This window comes from Sylvia atricapilla, chromosome 6 (assembly GCF_009819655.1).
Source record: "Sylvia atricapilla isolate bSylAtr1 chromosome 6, bSylAtr1.pri, whole genome shotgun sequence".
Lineage (NCBI taxonomy): Eukaryota > Metazoa > Chordata > Aves > Passeriformes > Sylviidae > Sylvia > Sylvia atricapilla.
This window is the reverse complement of record NC_089145.1, coordinates 33,826,545-33,840,422: the sequence shown is the minus strand read 5'-3', so window position 1 is coordinate 33,840,422 and position 13,878 is coordinate 33,826,545. Positions and strand designations below refer to the sequence as shown.

Genomic DNA, 13,878 nt, shown 5'->3' with positions numbered 1-13,878 from the left:
AGACAGCTTTTAAATGCAATTCACTATAGCTTCTAAATGCAATTCACTTTTGTAAAAGCTCACGTAAAATGACCTGATGGTAAAACGTGTCAGAATTCAATTACCTCTTTGTTGGTTAACTGAGTATACTGTTACAGACTATTTTGGCACAGGATTCTGTTTGCATCCCAAAATTAGCAGGTGGTGAATTCAGTTTGGACTAGGTTGTGTTGTCTCACATGCACTTTTTAAAAAATTTTCCCGTTTTTTTAAGATAAGGTAATGTCATAAATAATGACAACAAAGCCTTGAGACTGAAAGTGTTAAGACAATTACTTTGCTGGTAGTATGCACACAAAAAATAATGGATCCATGACTCTCCTGGTTTCATAATCTAATTTGACTGTAGTTTATTTACATTTATTTTCAATTATGGCAAATATCAAATGATCCTATAGGCTGAAGTATCAGGTAGTTCAGGCTTGACTGTAATCATCTTTGTGCTAAGAAAGCTAAGGTGGTCAGAAAGATCTGTCAACTTGAAAGTCTTAGTAATACAGAAAAGTGTAAATTATTGTATGTGCATTGGAGTGTCATTATATTGGAACAATTAAAGGTGTCATTCAACAGTTTCCATGAATGGCGGCCTGTGTATGTGTTACAAAACGTCAGTGCAGAACTAATTGGAATGGGAGCTTACACAAAGAACCTCTTAACGTCCCCTCTGAGTTCTCCCTCCTTTAGTTAGGCTCTTCTGCAAGCTGCAGTGAGGTTTGGTTTTTGGGATGTGCATGACTAAACAGCTTCCCTCCTCCCTCCCTGTTCTCTACAATAATTTTTTCATTTACAAATATGTATGTCCCTCCTGAGACAGATGTCTCTCCAAAGTCAGCTGTGCAGTTTCGTTACGAAACGCATTGAGGAACTGACCTGGGTCAAAATTACATAGTACGAAAGTATAGGTGTGGTTTTTTCTGACCCCGATGGTGTCACTGACACTGTTTCCTGTGCAGTTGCCCAGTCAGTAATTCCAGAGTTGCAGGGATGAGGTGCTAAAGGTGCAAGAGGTGCAAGAGCTATGCAATCAAGTGCTGTCACCAGGAGCAGTGCTCCTGAAGGAACAGTCTCACCAGGTCTGAAGCTTTCTCTGTCTTTTGTGAACGTGACTTCTTGTGTGCCAGCACAACCAGGGTGCTCCTTCCCTGTGCCCTTGCAGTGCTTTCCCTGTGTATGTAGGACACAGATCTGAGTTTCCCTTAGCTATCAGAGGGGGAATTAATGAAGGTTTTATGCTGCATGAGGTTAAACAGGGTGTTTCTCTGAGAAGATTTTGCAACATACTGAAGTGCTAGTGCTTCTGCCCAAAATAAGCTAAGCTAGAATAAGCAAATTTAAGAACTGTGGAGAACAACTTCACTGAAGTCATTCAAATACTTTGAAAACTCCTCCTTTAAAAATATGAAACTATTTTCTAATTTCTTTGAGGCATTAAAAACTGTCTTTGAAGGTCAGAGTTTTTAACACCCAGGTAAGTTAAGTCAACTTTGATATAACTTAAGAGTTGCTAATACTGTTTTATATTTATGATTTTACTTTTAGAGAGCAGCAGTCTGCTATACCTGTGATCTACAATGAATGCCAAAGCTGCAATCAGCAAAGAGATTTTTGCCCCACATGATGAAAGGATGCTGGGAGCTGTTCAAGTGAAAAGAAGAACAAAAAAAAAAATTCCTTTTCTAGCTACTGGGGGTCAGGGTGAATATTTAACATACATCTGCCTGTCAGGTAAGTTTAATGGCTTTTGACATCCAGTTATTTGTTTAGATTTATCTTTGATTAACTGATTAGCTGTTGTCTGTAGCCATAAGGAGCTGGGTGATTCCAATCTTCATAATGTAATGAGAGAATTATAGCACTTATACCTTTTGTCTTGAGGAGCCACATGCTCTAGGCTATTCATATTTATATACTATAATAAATTGAACAGGTGCTTTTATTGTTTAAAAACCCCTAGGTGTTCTCTCACAGCACAGAGTATGAACAAAGAGAATAATTCCTAACAGTCTTTCCTTAGTCAGATTAAGATATTTCTTAGAAGGATGAACTTTTCAGGACATTAAAGTGATATACAATGTAATTTTTTATACCGTGTTTCAGTGTCTGCCAACCCCAGTGTGTGTGAATACCTTTGGTATTTTAGGGTGAATCTTTTATGTTTTTAGGGCTGTCAGTTGCTCCCTTTGAGAGTGTATGTCTTACATCTTGGAAGTACAACTAGAGGCCAGAAGAAATGTATGGTGACTCTCAGAAAAGTACGATTAGTTTTGGACTGAATGAGAAAGTTTCATGGACTCTTAAATTGTGGTGGTATATTTTTTAAGTAGTGTTAAAACTTGCAAAGCATAGAAGGTGAAACTCAGTGACTCTACTACTGTTCTAGCACATCACACATGTGCCCAAAATAAAGACATTTACTGAATGTTTTTGGATGTTGTTTAGATACATATATACAAATATGTTAAAATACAGGCTTCAGAGGAAATGCATATGCATAATGAGGTCAATGAGACAAAACAGAAGACCTTTCATTTACAGCTGAGTATTTTGCTTGTCATTATAGGATCATATAATATCCTGAGTTGGAAGTGACCCACAAGGATCATCGAGGCCAACTCCTGGCCCTGCATTTTGGTAAACCCAAAACTGGCACCATGTGTCTGAAAGCATTTCCAAATGCTTTGTTAACTGTGTCGGGCTTGGTGCTGTGACCAGTTCCCTGGGGAACCTGTTTAAGGGTTTGAACACACTCTGAATAAAGAACCTTTTCCTGATACCCAGCCTAAACCTTCCCTTACAAAGTTTCACACTATCTCCTGAGGGTGAGGAGATCAATGTGTGACCCTGTTTCCCCTCCTGAGGATCTGTAGACCACAATGAGGTCTTCCCTTAGTCTCCTGTTTTCTAGGCTGAACAAGCCAAGTTGACCTCAGCCATTCTCACCATATACAGAGCTTCAAGGAAGGATATAAAAATCGATTCCCCTAGGCTGTTCCATAGACCTTTGGTTGGGATGCTCTGTTTGTATGTAAGAAGTGCATGCATAAGTCTTCTCAAGGTGTAGAGGAAACTGATGGATCTAGGCCTCTCAACTCTTTTAAAGACATGTTCAAATCAGTAATGCTTTTAAGCAAAGCTAAACTCTTCTTTTAGCAGTCATATTTTTCAAATGTCGGTCCAATTTTTTTTGTAAGTGTTCTTGTAAAGAGCAATCATGTTCTGGGTCTGTCCAGTAAGTTTCAGGATACAAAAGGTGTTTGGTACCCATGTTTATGATTAAAGGTTAGAGATGTGATCTATGTTTACGCTTTTCTGTAGGCTAGCTATTCAATAGGTGTTTTTTTTTGGTGGGGGGTTTAATTGCCATTCTGTAAAATTCAGCTCCCCTACCCTATATTTGTATGTATCAGTCAACATGGATTTTAAGACAGTGAATGGTCCCTGATCTAAGCAGAGCTTGTCACTTATGATAAGGAGAAGCATTTAGGCTCTAAATAAAATTACTTTGTGGCAGACACTGAAAAGCTGCATATTGGTATTGCAAGGACCCTCACATATTGAATAGTGGCTCACCATTCATGCGATTTTGCACAGATCTGACACCGGGTTTTCTCATATACATTTCTAGTTTATATTATGAGAGTACAATATGATTGGTAATATCAGAAGCCAACAAAGTGACTAGGGAGAGGACTGCCTGGCTGTGTTTGATGTTCCATTCCAAACAGAGTCTGATCAGAAAGATTATGTAATTCAGTAGGATCAAGTGCCATTAGTTACTCAGTCAGGAATCATCAAAGGCACAAAACCAAGCATTGGAGAACAAGTATTTCTGCCACTGTGTATAAAAGAAATTGTGACAAGGATAAACTAATTTTTTCCTATTCCTGATGGCTATGGAGCAGCATGGTTTTAGTTGCAGCAAGAGTCACAGAAAAAGTTTTTTTAAGGCTAAGTTAATGTGGGCATGGCAATTTAGCTGTGCCCCAAACTGTCCAAGATGGACTGTATCTTGGGACAATAGAATATACTTAATTATCTTCCTTTTTTGATGTAATGCCTACAGCAAAGCAGACACAGTGCTGGTTAGCTCTGGATTTGTATTCCTATTTCAAGCAACACGTGCTTTAGTCCTGAGTATTGCAACCTCTTTCCCTGGAAATGCCTTTATCAGTGTTTGACTCTTGTCTCATTTTTGCCAGGCTTGCTATGTGTTAGGTAAACAAAGTGACTGGAATATTTCTGTATTCATATTTTTCATGTACTTAGTTTGGCCTTTGCTGAAAGGAATTAGATAATTTACTCTTTTGGGACAGAATTTTTCAGTTGAAAGAATAGAAACTGACTCCGAAACTGACTCCTTATTTACTTAAGGGGTATAAATATTTGGGAATATAAAACATCTTGTCTAGTTGTAGTTTCATCCAAGTTATGGTACAGAAAATGAAATATTAGCCACTGTGACAGTACTTCTGTTTACTGCTGACTTTGTAACTGAAAATTACACAAATTGTTATAACCAGAGTTAAATGTTTTCCTTTCAGTGTTGAACTCAAGTTTGGTGTTGAAGATACATTCTATCATAGTTTTTGTTTATTTGAATATCTGAAAGCATGGATAGAGATGCTAAGCAGGGAGAATGCCCTTAGGCCTCAGAGATGGAAGAGTGAACCATTAAAGGAGTCAAATATCAAGCAGAGCAAGATGGGAAAGTAAGGGAGATTCTTCCTTAATATTGGTATTTGAAGTATGAACTGTGGTTTTTTTAGTTTATAATATTGAATACTGAGTTGGTTAGAAATAAGCAGTAATGCTTGAAAGAGATATGCCTAAAGCCTGTAATCTGAAACTGGGGACAGATTAAGTTAAGAAAGCTGTAGCAAGACTGCTTGCCAGTCTGGTGGAAACCAGGCAGTTGGGTTACCTGCGGCTTTCTATCCCGGTGTTGGAGCTAGCCAAGTTAAATTGGCAAACAGAGCCAAGACAGATCTTCAAGGAGTTATTTAGCTGAAGAACAGCAAGAAAGGAGTAGACAGATGGGAAACGCAGAGGTGGGGTGGCTGTAGGCAGAGCAGAGAAAATGAACACTGGGATTTTTTGTAATGTACAAGAGGATTTAACACAGAGAAAAGACAAGAAATTCAAAGCTGAAAATGGATATTTATCACCTCCTCCACTCTAGCAGACCTAGTGAGAGTTATTGGATCAGGTCTAAGTTTTAGTTTTGTCACCATTGTCTTATGTAATTGAAACATACTTGTTTAAAATAGTTCTTAGCCTTATTTAGAATTTTGAATTAAATAAAATACTTAAACAGTCACTTCAGAAATATAGGTCATTGGCCTACTTGCTTGTGCAGAGTTCTGTGTACTTCGATACTATCATTATATATTTTAATTAACTTACGTTATTTAAAAATATTTTTAATGTCATAATGCATTGGAAATACTCTGGTTTGTATGGATGGATGTTGTGTTGACCTTTCAGGATTAAATATCTTTTGCAGTTGTGGTGACCTGAATGAAACAGATGGTTCCTTTTGAACCTGAATTCTTGTGTGTCATAACCCTCAGTTTAGTTGTACCGATGTTTCTAGTCCTTCTGCTGAAAACATTGGAATTAGAGTGTGTATCTAAAGGTTTTTAAAACCAAAAGTGAAGCATTTTCCCCCTGTAGTTGTGACTTTTAATAATGTTCTTTCTTTGCCATCTCCAAATTAAATTAACACTGTCAGTTCAGGGCTCTGTTTGCTTTGATGCGGAAGTACAGTCTATCAAGAATGGTACTAGAAAAGTCAAAAGGAAATACAAAGAGATCATAAGACATAATACATAAAAATAAGGTGCACATGCATGGGGAGAGCATGTGTTGGGCTTTTCCCCTTCTTTAAAAGTTGACCTAATTGACCTAATTGCAGACTTGTTGAAAAGATAGGGAGTCAATAACTAGAAGGCTTTTTGCATTTATCACAATAAGCTATTGGCTTTTGGGTTTTTTTACTTCTGTTTCTAAGTATACAGCGAAACAGAGCTTAGTTTGTGCAGTTAAATAGTTGTGTGGGTATCCTCAGCTGTACTCTTACAGGTGCTGCCCAGCCACACCACTCAATTGCACTTGCGTCATGAGCTTTTGTCCCTCGGTATCTTGGCTGTAAGGCCGTGGTGTCACAGAATTGTTTTTCCAGTTACAAATTCGTTGTTCCTTCCATACTGGCTGCTCATGGAATAGAATGACACCCAGGATGGTTGCTGCTTTTTTAAGGTCACTTGATGTGGCTGCCAGAAACTGGTCATAATTTCATGGGGAGGTCAAGGACAGATTAAGTGCAATTGACTTTTCAGCATGGTCGCCGAACTGAAATTGGGAAATAGTGAGACGGAACTTGTTATCAAAAGAATTCAGTTTTCTCCTAATGTGCTCTTATTTTTCATTTGAGTTTTACTGAAGTGACAATCTCACAGGGGTTTTTTTTTTTCAGAATTTTCTTGTTGAAGAAAACATCCCATTTTCAGGAGCTTATAGGATTCTCATGTTTCCTTTTCAGGATGTGAGAAATGAAGTAAACATCGTTTTCCACTGACTTTCCAGGATAATGCTCTGTTTGTCTGCCCATAGGTTTTATTGATTAATTAGTGGATGTTTTGTGGGGTAGGGGTAGAGAGGGTGGAGGTGGTATTTTCCCCTCTGGTTAAGTGTTGTGAAAATGTTCATCATATACACTTTCAATCTGACTCACTTAGATTTCAGACTCTACTGAATATTTGATTATTTATAAGAAAAAGGTCATGACTGACTAAGAGATTTGGTCAGCCCAGAAGAGCATACCAGCTAAATGGTGGTCCAGTCTTTTGCAAGCTCTGACCTGGACAGTTGTTTGCAGATAGCTGCAGGCCAGTTGTGGTGCTTTTCCCAGCCCCATGGGATCACGGCTGAACATCTGGGCACAGACTGGGATGTTCAGCAAGGGCTGAACAAAGTCCAGTGCAAGTTTTGTATTGTGTTTTGTTGTGAAAATTTAAATTCCTTTTTTCACAACAGATAAAAAACCCAAGGTTGTTTCTTTGCTATCTTGTCTTAGTAATGGCTTCTTTAAGGTAAAGGTATAATCATTCAGGTATCTGTAGGGCAAATAATGTCTAGCTTCTCTTGCTGTGTGCTCACTGACCTATATTTACTGCTTTAAACTGGCCATAAGTTGGATAATGGAAAGCACTGATGTTTTTTTAATTGTCACATAGCATGGTTCCATTCATGTTCTGTATAACGTGTGTCTAAATAAATATATATTAAGTGTACACATGCAGCATATAGCTTCTAGCGCTAATATTAAGCTGTCAAAATATAATTGCCTTCATCTACTTATATTAAATAATTTTCATACCAAATGTAGTTCTTAACCAAGACTCTTTTCCTTTCTTTGTCAGAACATACTTTGTTAGGTACTTCTGGTATTTTAACTCCAGGATTCCCTGGAGTTAAAAATAAGGAGTTTTTATAAAATAAAATAGCAGTTGCTCATAATGATAATAAATTTCAAATTCCATTTTATAAAATAAATTTAAAAATCTTACGTTAAGGGTCTTTGAAAAACAAAACTGGTGCATTTTTGAGTGGAAGACAGATTGACCTTCTCTTTTTCATTACTGATCTTTCTGTATTTGTTGAAATAGACAGGGGAAAATGATGAACTGCTTTGGAGGGTAGGATGCATTTTTTGTATGTAACCTTAATATGTCTTGATGCTCTGATTGATCCCTCCTAATTCTAAGTTGTCCAATGTAATGTAACCAGTCCATTTCCACAAGAATTTTGTGTAGGAGGGCATCTTATTACAGCAAAGCTACAGAATTATGTATTTGAAAGCATTTAGTCTTAAGATTGATGTGTTCTGGTTAGCTTTTTTTCCCCCTCTTCTTAAGGTGTAGGAGGAATGTATGTGTGCTCCTGTGCATCCTCCCAATACCCTACTTGATCTTATTCATATGCGGGAAATATTTTCTGAATTGCAAGCTGGAGGTTTGCAGTTATGTGTCTCCTGTTTAGCACCTCTTTTTTTTTTCCCCCAAATCCTTCAAAATAGAATTGTAGCAGACTGATAAAGCTTAACAGCTTACCGTGTGTCAGTGGTGTTCCCCAGAGCTCAGCATTGCACCCAGTCCTGATTAATATCTTTATCATCTGGATGAGGGAATCAGGTGCATCCTCAGACAGATTGCAGACAGCACCGAGTTCAGCATCTGGAGGGCAGGAGGGCTCTGCAGAGGGATCTGGGCAAGCTGGATCGATGGACCAAGACCAGTGGTATGAGATTCAACAAAGTCAGGTGTCAGATCCTGCGCTTGGAGCACAAGAACCCCAGGCAGCACTACAGGCTGGAGACAGTGTGGCTGGGTGGATGCTGGGTGGAAAGGATCTAGGAGTGCTGGTCATCAGCCATCTGAACATGTTCCAGCGTGTGCCCAGGTGGCTAAGAAGGCCAGTGCCATCCAGGTCTGTCAGCAACAGTGTGGGCAGCAGGACCAGGGCAGTGACTGTCCTTCTGTATTCAGCATTTGTGAGGCTGCACCTCAGGTCCTGTGTTCAGTTCTAGACCTGTTACTGCAAGTAAGACATTGAGGAGCTGGAGCGTGTCCAGGGAAGGGTAATGAATCTGGTGAAGGCTCTGGAGAGTAAGTCCTGTGAGAAGCAGCTGAGGGAATTGGGGTTGTTGAACCTGGAGAACAGGATGCTCAGGGAAGCTGTTACTGCTCTCTACAACCACCTGAAAGGAGGTTGTAACTTGGTGGAGGTCAGCCTCTTTCTTCTCCCAGGTAACCAGTGATAAGAAAATGGTCTCAAGCTATGCCAGGGCGGTTCAGGCTGGACATCAGGAGGAACTTCTTCACAGAGGGGGTTCTTAAACACTGGAATGGAATGGACTGCTCAGGGTAGTGGTGGAGTTACCATTTCTGGAGGTGTTCAAGAGAAATGACTGGATGTGGTGCTTAATGCTGTGGCATAGCTGACATGATGATGTTTAGTCAAAGGTTGGAGTTTATGAGCTGAGATGTTCTCCAGTCTAAATGATTCTGTGAGCACTTTCAGTTTTTTAAAATGATGTGTCAATACACAGAATTTGTTACTAATGATGCTTTCAATTCTATTCAGACTTGATCTCTTGAGTTTGCTTTTCCTTCCACCTCAACCAGACATAAAATCCTTGGTAAGATTTTCAAAATCTCAAATGAGATACATTGGAAAAATAAGAAGGGAAAAAATGTGAGCAAAACAAAGACATTGAAAACTTGATAGGAAATGTCAGGCATCAGATCTATTTGTTCAGTCATATGTAAAATGGCAGCAATTAAAAGGAATAAATTCCATGTTCATAAAGGCAAAGCAAGTTTTTATCCATTAAACAAATTGGTTGTAAAACAGTAGACTGGAAGTTCTACACTGGGAGCTGATTGTTGCCCCATTCATCATAAAGGAAGCTTGATGAGATTAGTAGTGGGACTTTGTGGCCTTTTTCATGGAGGTGTGCAAAAACTACTGTGAAAATTACTGTAGAAAGTAGTTGTCTTGCAGACCCCCTTGCTCCCCTCCATGTTGAGAAGAGAATGGGGGCTCTGTAGAGCATTATCCATTTATTGTAATTACTTTATTGCTACTTTATTGCTCTATCCATTTATTGTAATTACTTGGGAAGGTTTGTGTTCCTTAAGAGCTGGCAGCGCCTTTTTTCAGTGGCAGTGATGTATTTCAGTGCCATGTTTTGCCCAGACCATGGCAGATGCTTGCATCAAGTTTAATGCCGGGTTAAAATGTTTGAATGTCATGATGTCTTTGGAAACAGTTTGTTCATTCTTTGTCCAAGTGAGGCTTTTGGCAGGGTTTGTTGCTATCTTGTATGTGCTAAAAATGCAGAGCTGTAAAGTAAGGCTGTATTAAACAAATTTCCATGGTCGCTCTCCCTTCAAGCAGGAGTACAGCAACCATGTACCTAAGACCTGTGTGAGTATGCCTAATTTCTAGCTTTGGCAGAACTGTTCTTGTGGTACCATAACAGTTAAAACTGCTGTGTTTTGCTTTGCAATAGGATTCATTCTGAACAGTTTTCTTAGTTTTGTGGTGCTGGAGTGTAGTATGTGTAATACCCTGACTCACTGCATTATGGATTGTTGAACTTGTATCATACCGGACAGAAAGCATCTGAAATGTTCCCTTGACATTGCATTTCAGAAAGCATCTTGTTGATTGCTGTATAGTTCTGCTATATTAGAAGTAATATCATCTTGTGAACAAAACCAGAAGTTCTCTTTCTCTCTGACCAGTGCTTACTGTATTACAGACTCTTTTAGTAGATAAACATCAGATTAAAATCTTATCCTTCTATGGTACTCAAGTTATAAGAGTCAAATCCTCTAAGTTTTCACCATACATCTGGCCTCCAAATACTGTACTATTGAATAATTTTCAGTGCAGAGCAGCACATAAGAAGTACTTAACAAAGAAACTGCAAAGCTGATTAGAATACTACATCAATGTTCTCTATCATTAGGTAGATTTTATTGTTACCTTGACAAAGAAAAATATGAATAATGCAGTTCTGATGTCTAAATATTTTCTGTTTGGGACTTTATTCTGTAAATAATCCCTTTAAAGCAAGTTAAATTGAAAAAGAACAGATCAGAACTGATGCTTGATTTTCTGGTGTGTTTTGCTTGTATCCCTCAGTTTATGCAAACTGCTGCCAACGGAGTTCATATACCAATCAAGTAGCAAGACACACCTGAAGAACAGAGTAGGGAGGGAATTTATTAATGAACTAAGTCTGTCCAATCTCTCCTCACTGTTCTAATATTTGAGTGTTTGTTTCACTCTTGCAATAAAAACAAGCTCACATTCTCATGTATGCATGTATATGTGCTACTGTGAACAAGTGCTCCCCATTTACAGCAGACATTGTTTTTCCTCCAGCCTACTTACATTTAGATTTTCAGTAATTTGTTTTTGTACTTTGATTATGCATATCCTAACAAGAAGGAAAAAACAACATATGAAGGGTGGGGAGGCTGAGAGAATATAAACTGTGCAAAGTTTTGTTGGCCTTGTATCAGGGAGGAGCCTACCCATTAGTCCAAGTTAAAACAATCTCTAGTAACTGTTCAGCTGGAACAACTTCATAGAGAATGTCTGGCACACCCAGTCAGCTGCTTTTCTGTTCATTAGAGCTCAGCAGTACGCAGTAACTCTCAGTAGCCTCAGGGAATGACAAAATTAAGCCCTACAAATTCTCTAATGTTACTATTTTAAAGAAAACTTCATTTGGGTGAAAATTTTAGGGGCTGAATCTGAGAAAATTTTATAACATTGTGGAACATACTTGTCAGGCAGTGAAGTTCCTTGGTAATTTTTAGCCCCTAATTCTAAACAGTTATTGGAAAATTACTTTTAAGCATTTCGTTCTCCTTTCATATTGACTGATTAGACCTGTTTTCAGAGGACAGGCTCAGCTGGAAGGGAAGCTGCAACATAAACATCTTGCTGGATGAAATAACTAGTAAATGCTTTTTGTGGATAATATGATATCAGCCCCTGCTGTGTTAGTTTTCTTAAATCTGTGCCTCATGTCACTCTGTGGAACACAGTAGTATGGCAAGAGCAGTTTTCTGTGACTGGATCAATGACTTGGAAGAAAACAGAACTGTTAAAAAGAACATTCTCTTACTTCTAGCAAGAGAAGTGTTTACAACGTGTATGTAAAGCATTTACACAAATGCTTTTTATGCTTTTCTGAGTGAGGCAAAAAAATTGGAAGCTGAAATAAACAAAAGCTTTCAACCTCCATTCATTATATTTATTCACTTGCACTAATGACAGATTGCTAAAGAAAGTTTGGCTGTTTAAGTGTCTGGAAATATCTGAAGTTGTCTACTATCTGGAAGATTTTAGGCAGCTGAAATTTGTTGCATTTGCTTCAAAAGAAAACAACATCTAGGTAGAGAACTGTTAAAAATTCTGGAATAGTTTCTGTTCTGCTTCTGTTTCTTTATTTTTGTATTCACGTATCATCATTTCTTTTAAGAGTAGTTTTCTTAGGTTTAGCACAGATAAGTTTGCCATACAAATATGCAAACAATCCTTCAACAGTACTATTTGAGGGAATGATGCTTTTTTGCCCAGTGTTCAATCTGTAATGAAAGGCAGTTGGGAAACAGAAGAACAAAAATTGTCTTTAACTATGGGGAACATAAAATGAGTTGAGGAGATGCTTTGAAATTTTTTAGGAACTGGAAAAAGGAGAGTTTTTGCAGTGGCATTAGGAAGAGTCTAAACTCATAAACCACTTTATGTTTTTATTGATAAAACCTTTTCATGTTCTATTCATTTGGATTCCTATTTTTTTTAATTGAAACTTAAAAAATAGGTTTTCCTGTCATCTCCTGTTTTCCCCTGACTGCCCAGAGATTAAAAAAAAGTAAGCAAGTTTGCCTTTGGATTATATGTTGTACTTTGGAAATACTGATTCACATCATCATTTAGGATGGAAAAGATCTCTAAGATCATTGAGTCTAACTTTGACCAGTCATCACATTGTCAGCTAAGTTATAACATTGAGTACCATGTCCAGTCATTTTTTCACACCTCCAGGGATGTGTCCTGGTATCAGTGTTCATATAATTTTTAAGCAGAAGTGAGGTTTGTTTGTGTTCCAGCTAAAACCTGATGTAGCCTAATAAAATATTTTTGTGCTTAGGTCAAATAGCTTTTGTTCCGGCCGGGGGGAAAGGGTCAGGAGGGGAAGAGCAGAACAGAAAGAATCAGCATGTGCAACTATACAAGCTGGTTGAACCACATTCTCTTGCCTCTAATGATCTATTGGAGCATGATGTTGCCTTTTTGCAAGTTAAGGCTTTCAGTCTGTACTGAGACACTGTGAGGACTAAAGTATGTAATGGTTGTGAGGGTCTGTGATCCATGTGATAAAAACAACTTTTCATTAAAGGCTCTAATTGCCTTTTAAATATGATAAAAATGTTTCCTCGTTTAATCATTTTTCAGTCCTTATGTTAAACTAATCAGAGAATAGCAAAACAACCCAGGTTGAAAGGAGCCTTAAAAAATCATCTGGTCCAGCTTATATTTGTTAAATAATACATTTTTAAAAATAGTGTATAGTGAGGCACTGGTGTTGTTCAGTCTGCTGGAATTAACCAGAGCAGCAGCCTTAATGACTAGAAATAGTGTCAAGAATAGTTTCAGCCATTCATTTAGATAGGTAGCACAATCTCAAAGACTTGAATGACCAGAGGCATACTACTGCTTTGGACTCAAAATTTAATGATATGTCAAAAATCCTGTAAAAATTTCATGTATCTGTGACTATCTACTGCTCTGCTTTTTCTGTTGTGTTTATCCATAAGCCATGGTTTCTCACTGTTTCAGCTCAGTCACTTCTTTAAAGAATTTCATATGGTTTTCTTGTCTGCTTAATGTGGACCTGTTCAAACAGTATTTCTGTTTTTTCCATTTGCTTTTTTTCTCGCTTTAAAAAACACCTGCATAATTTAGGGCAATCAACTTGATTTCATGATGTTTGTTCCTTTTTTGCATATCTGTAACGCCTTTAGATAGAAGATGAGAAAAATGTTTGAAATTCCCTCTTTTTGTGTGTGGCTCCTACTCTAAAAGAAATCATTTGTGGACAACTTCTTTTAGTCTTCTCATTTGTGGAAGTTTTACTTGGGGAAGCTTTCTTTTTACTTCTACTTTTTACTTCTACTTCTAAAATATTCCCTTTTTTTTATGATTACTTAATAATATTATTTAGCTATGGCTGTTGCTTCTTGGAGAAGTTGC

At 37.9% G+C, this 13,878-nt stretch overlaps 1 protein-coding gene across 3 annotated transcripts in view; it reads left to right on the top strand.

Annotated features, from left to right (window-relative positions):
* Window positions 1-13,878, top strand: part of STXBP6 (syntaxin binding protein 6) — a 101,371-nt gene that overhangs the window by 37,817 nt on the left and 49,676 nt on the right. For 2 of the 3 annotated variants that reach the window (XM_066321449.1, XM_066321450.1), the window contains one exon: window positions 1,579-1,764. In XM_066321449.1, the coding sequence (XP_066177546.1) occupies window positions 1,611-1,764 (154 nt within the window). In that variant the 5' untranslated portion in view covers window positions 1,579-1,610. Of the gene's footprint in view, window positions 1-1,578; window positions 1,765-2,599; window positions 2,671-13,878 lie in introns of those variants that run through there. The other variant, XM_066321452.1, reaches the window with a different exon arrangement.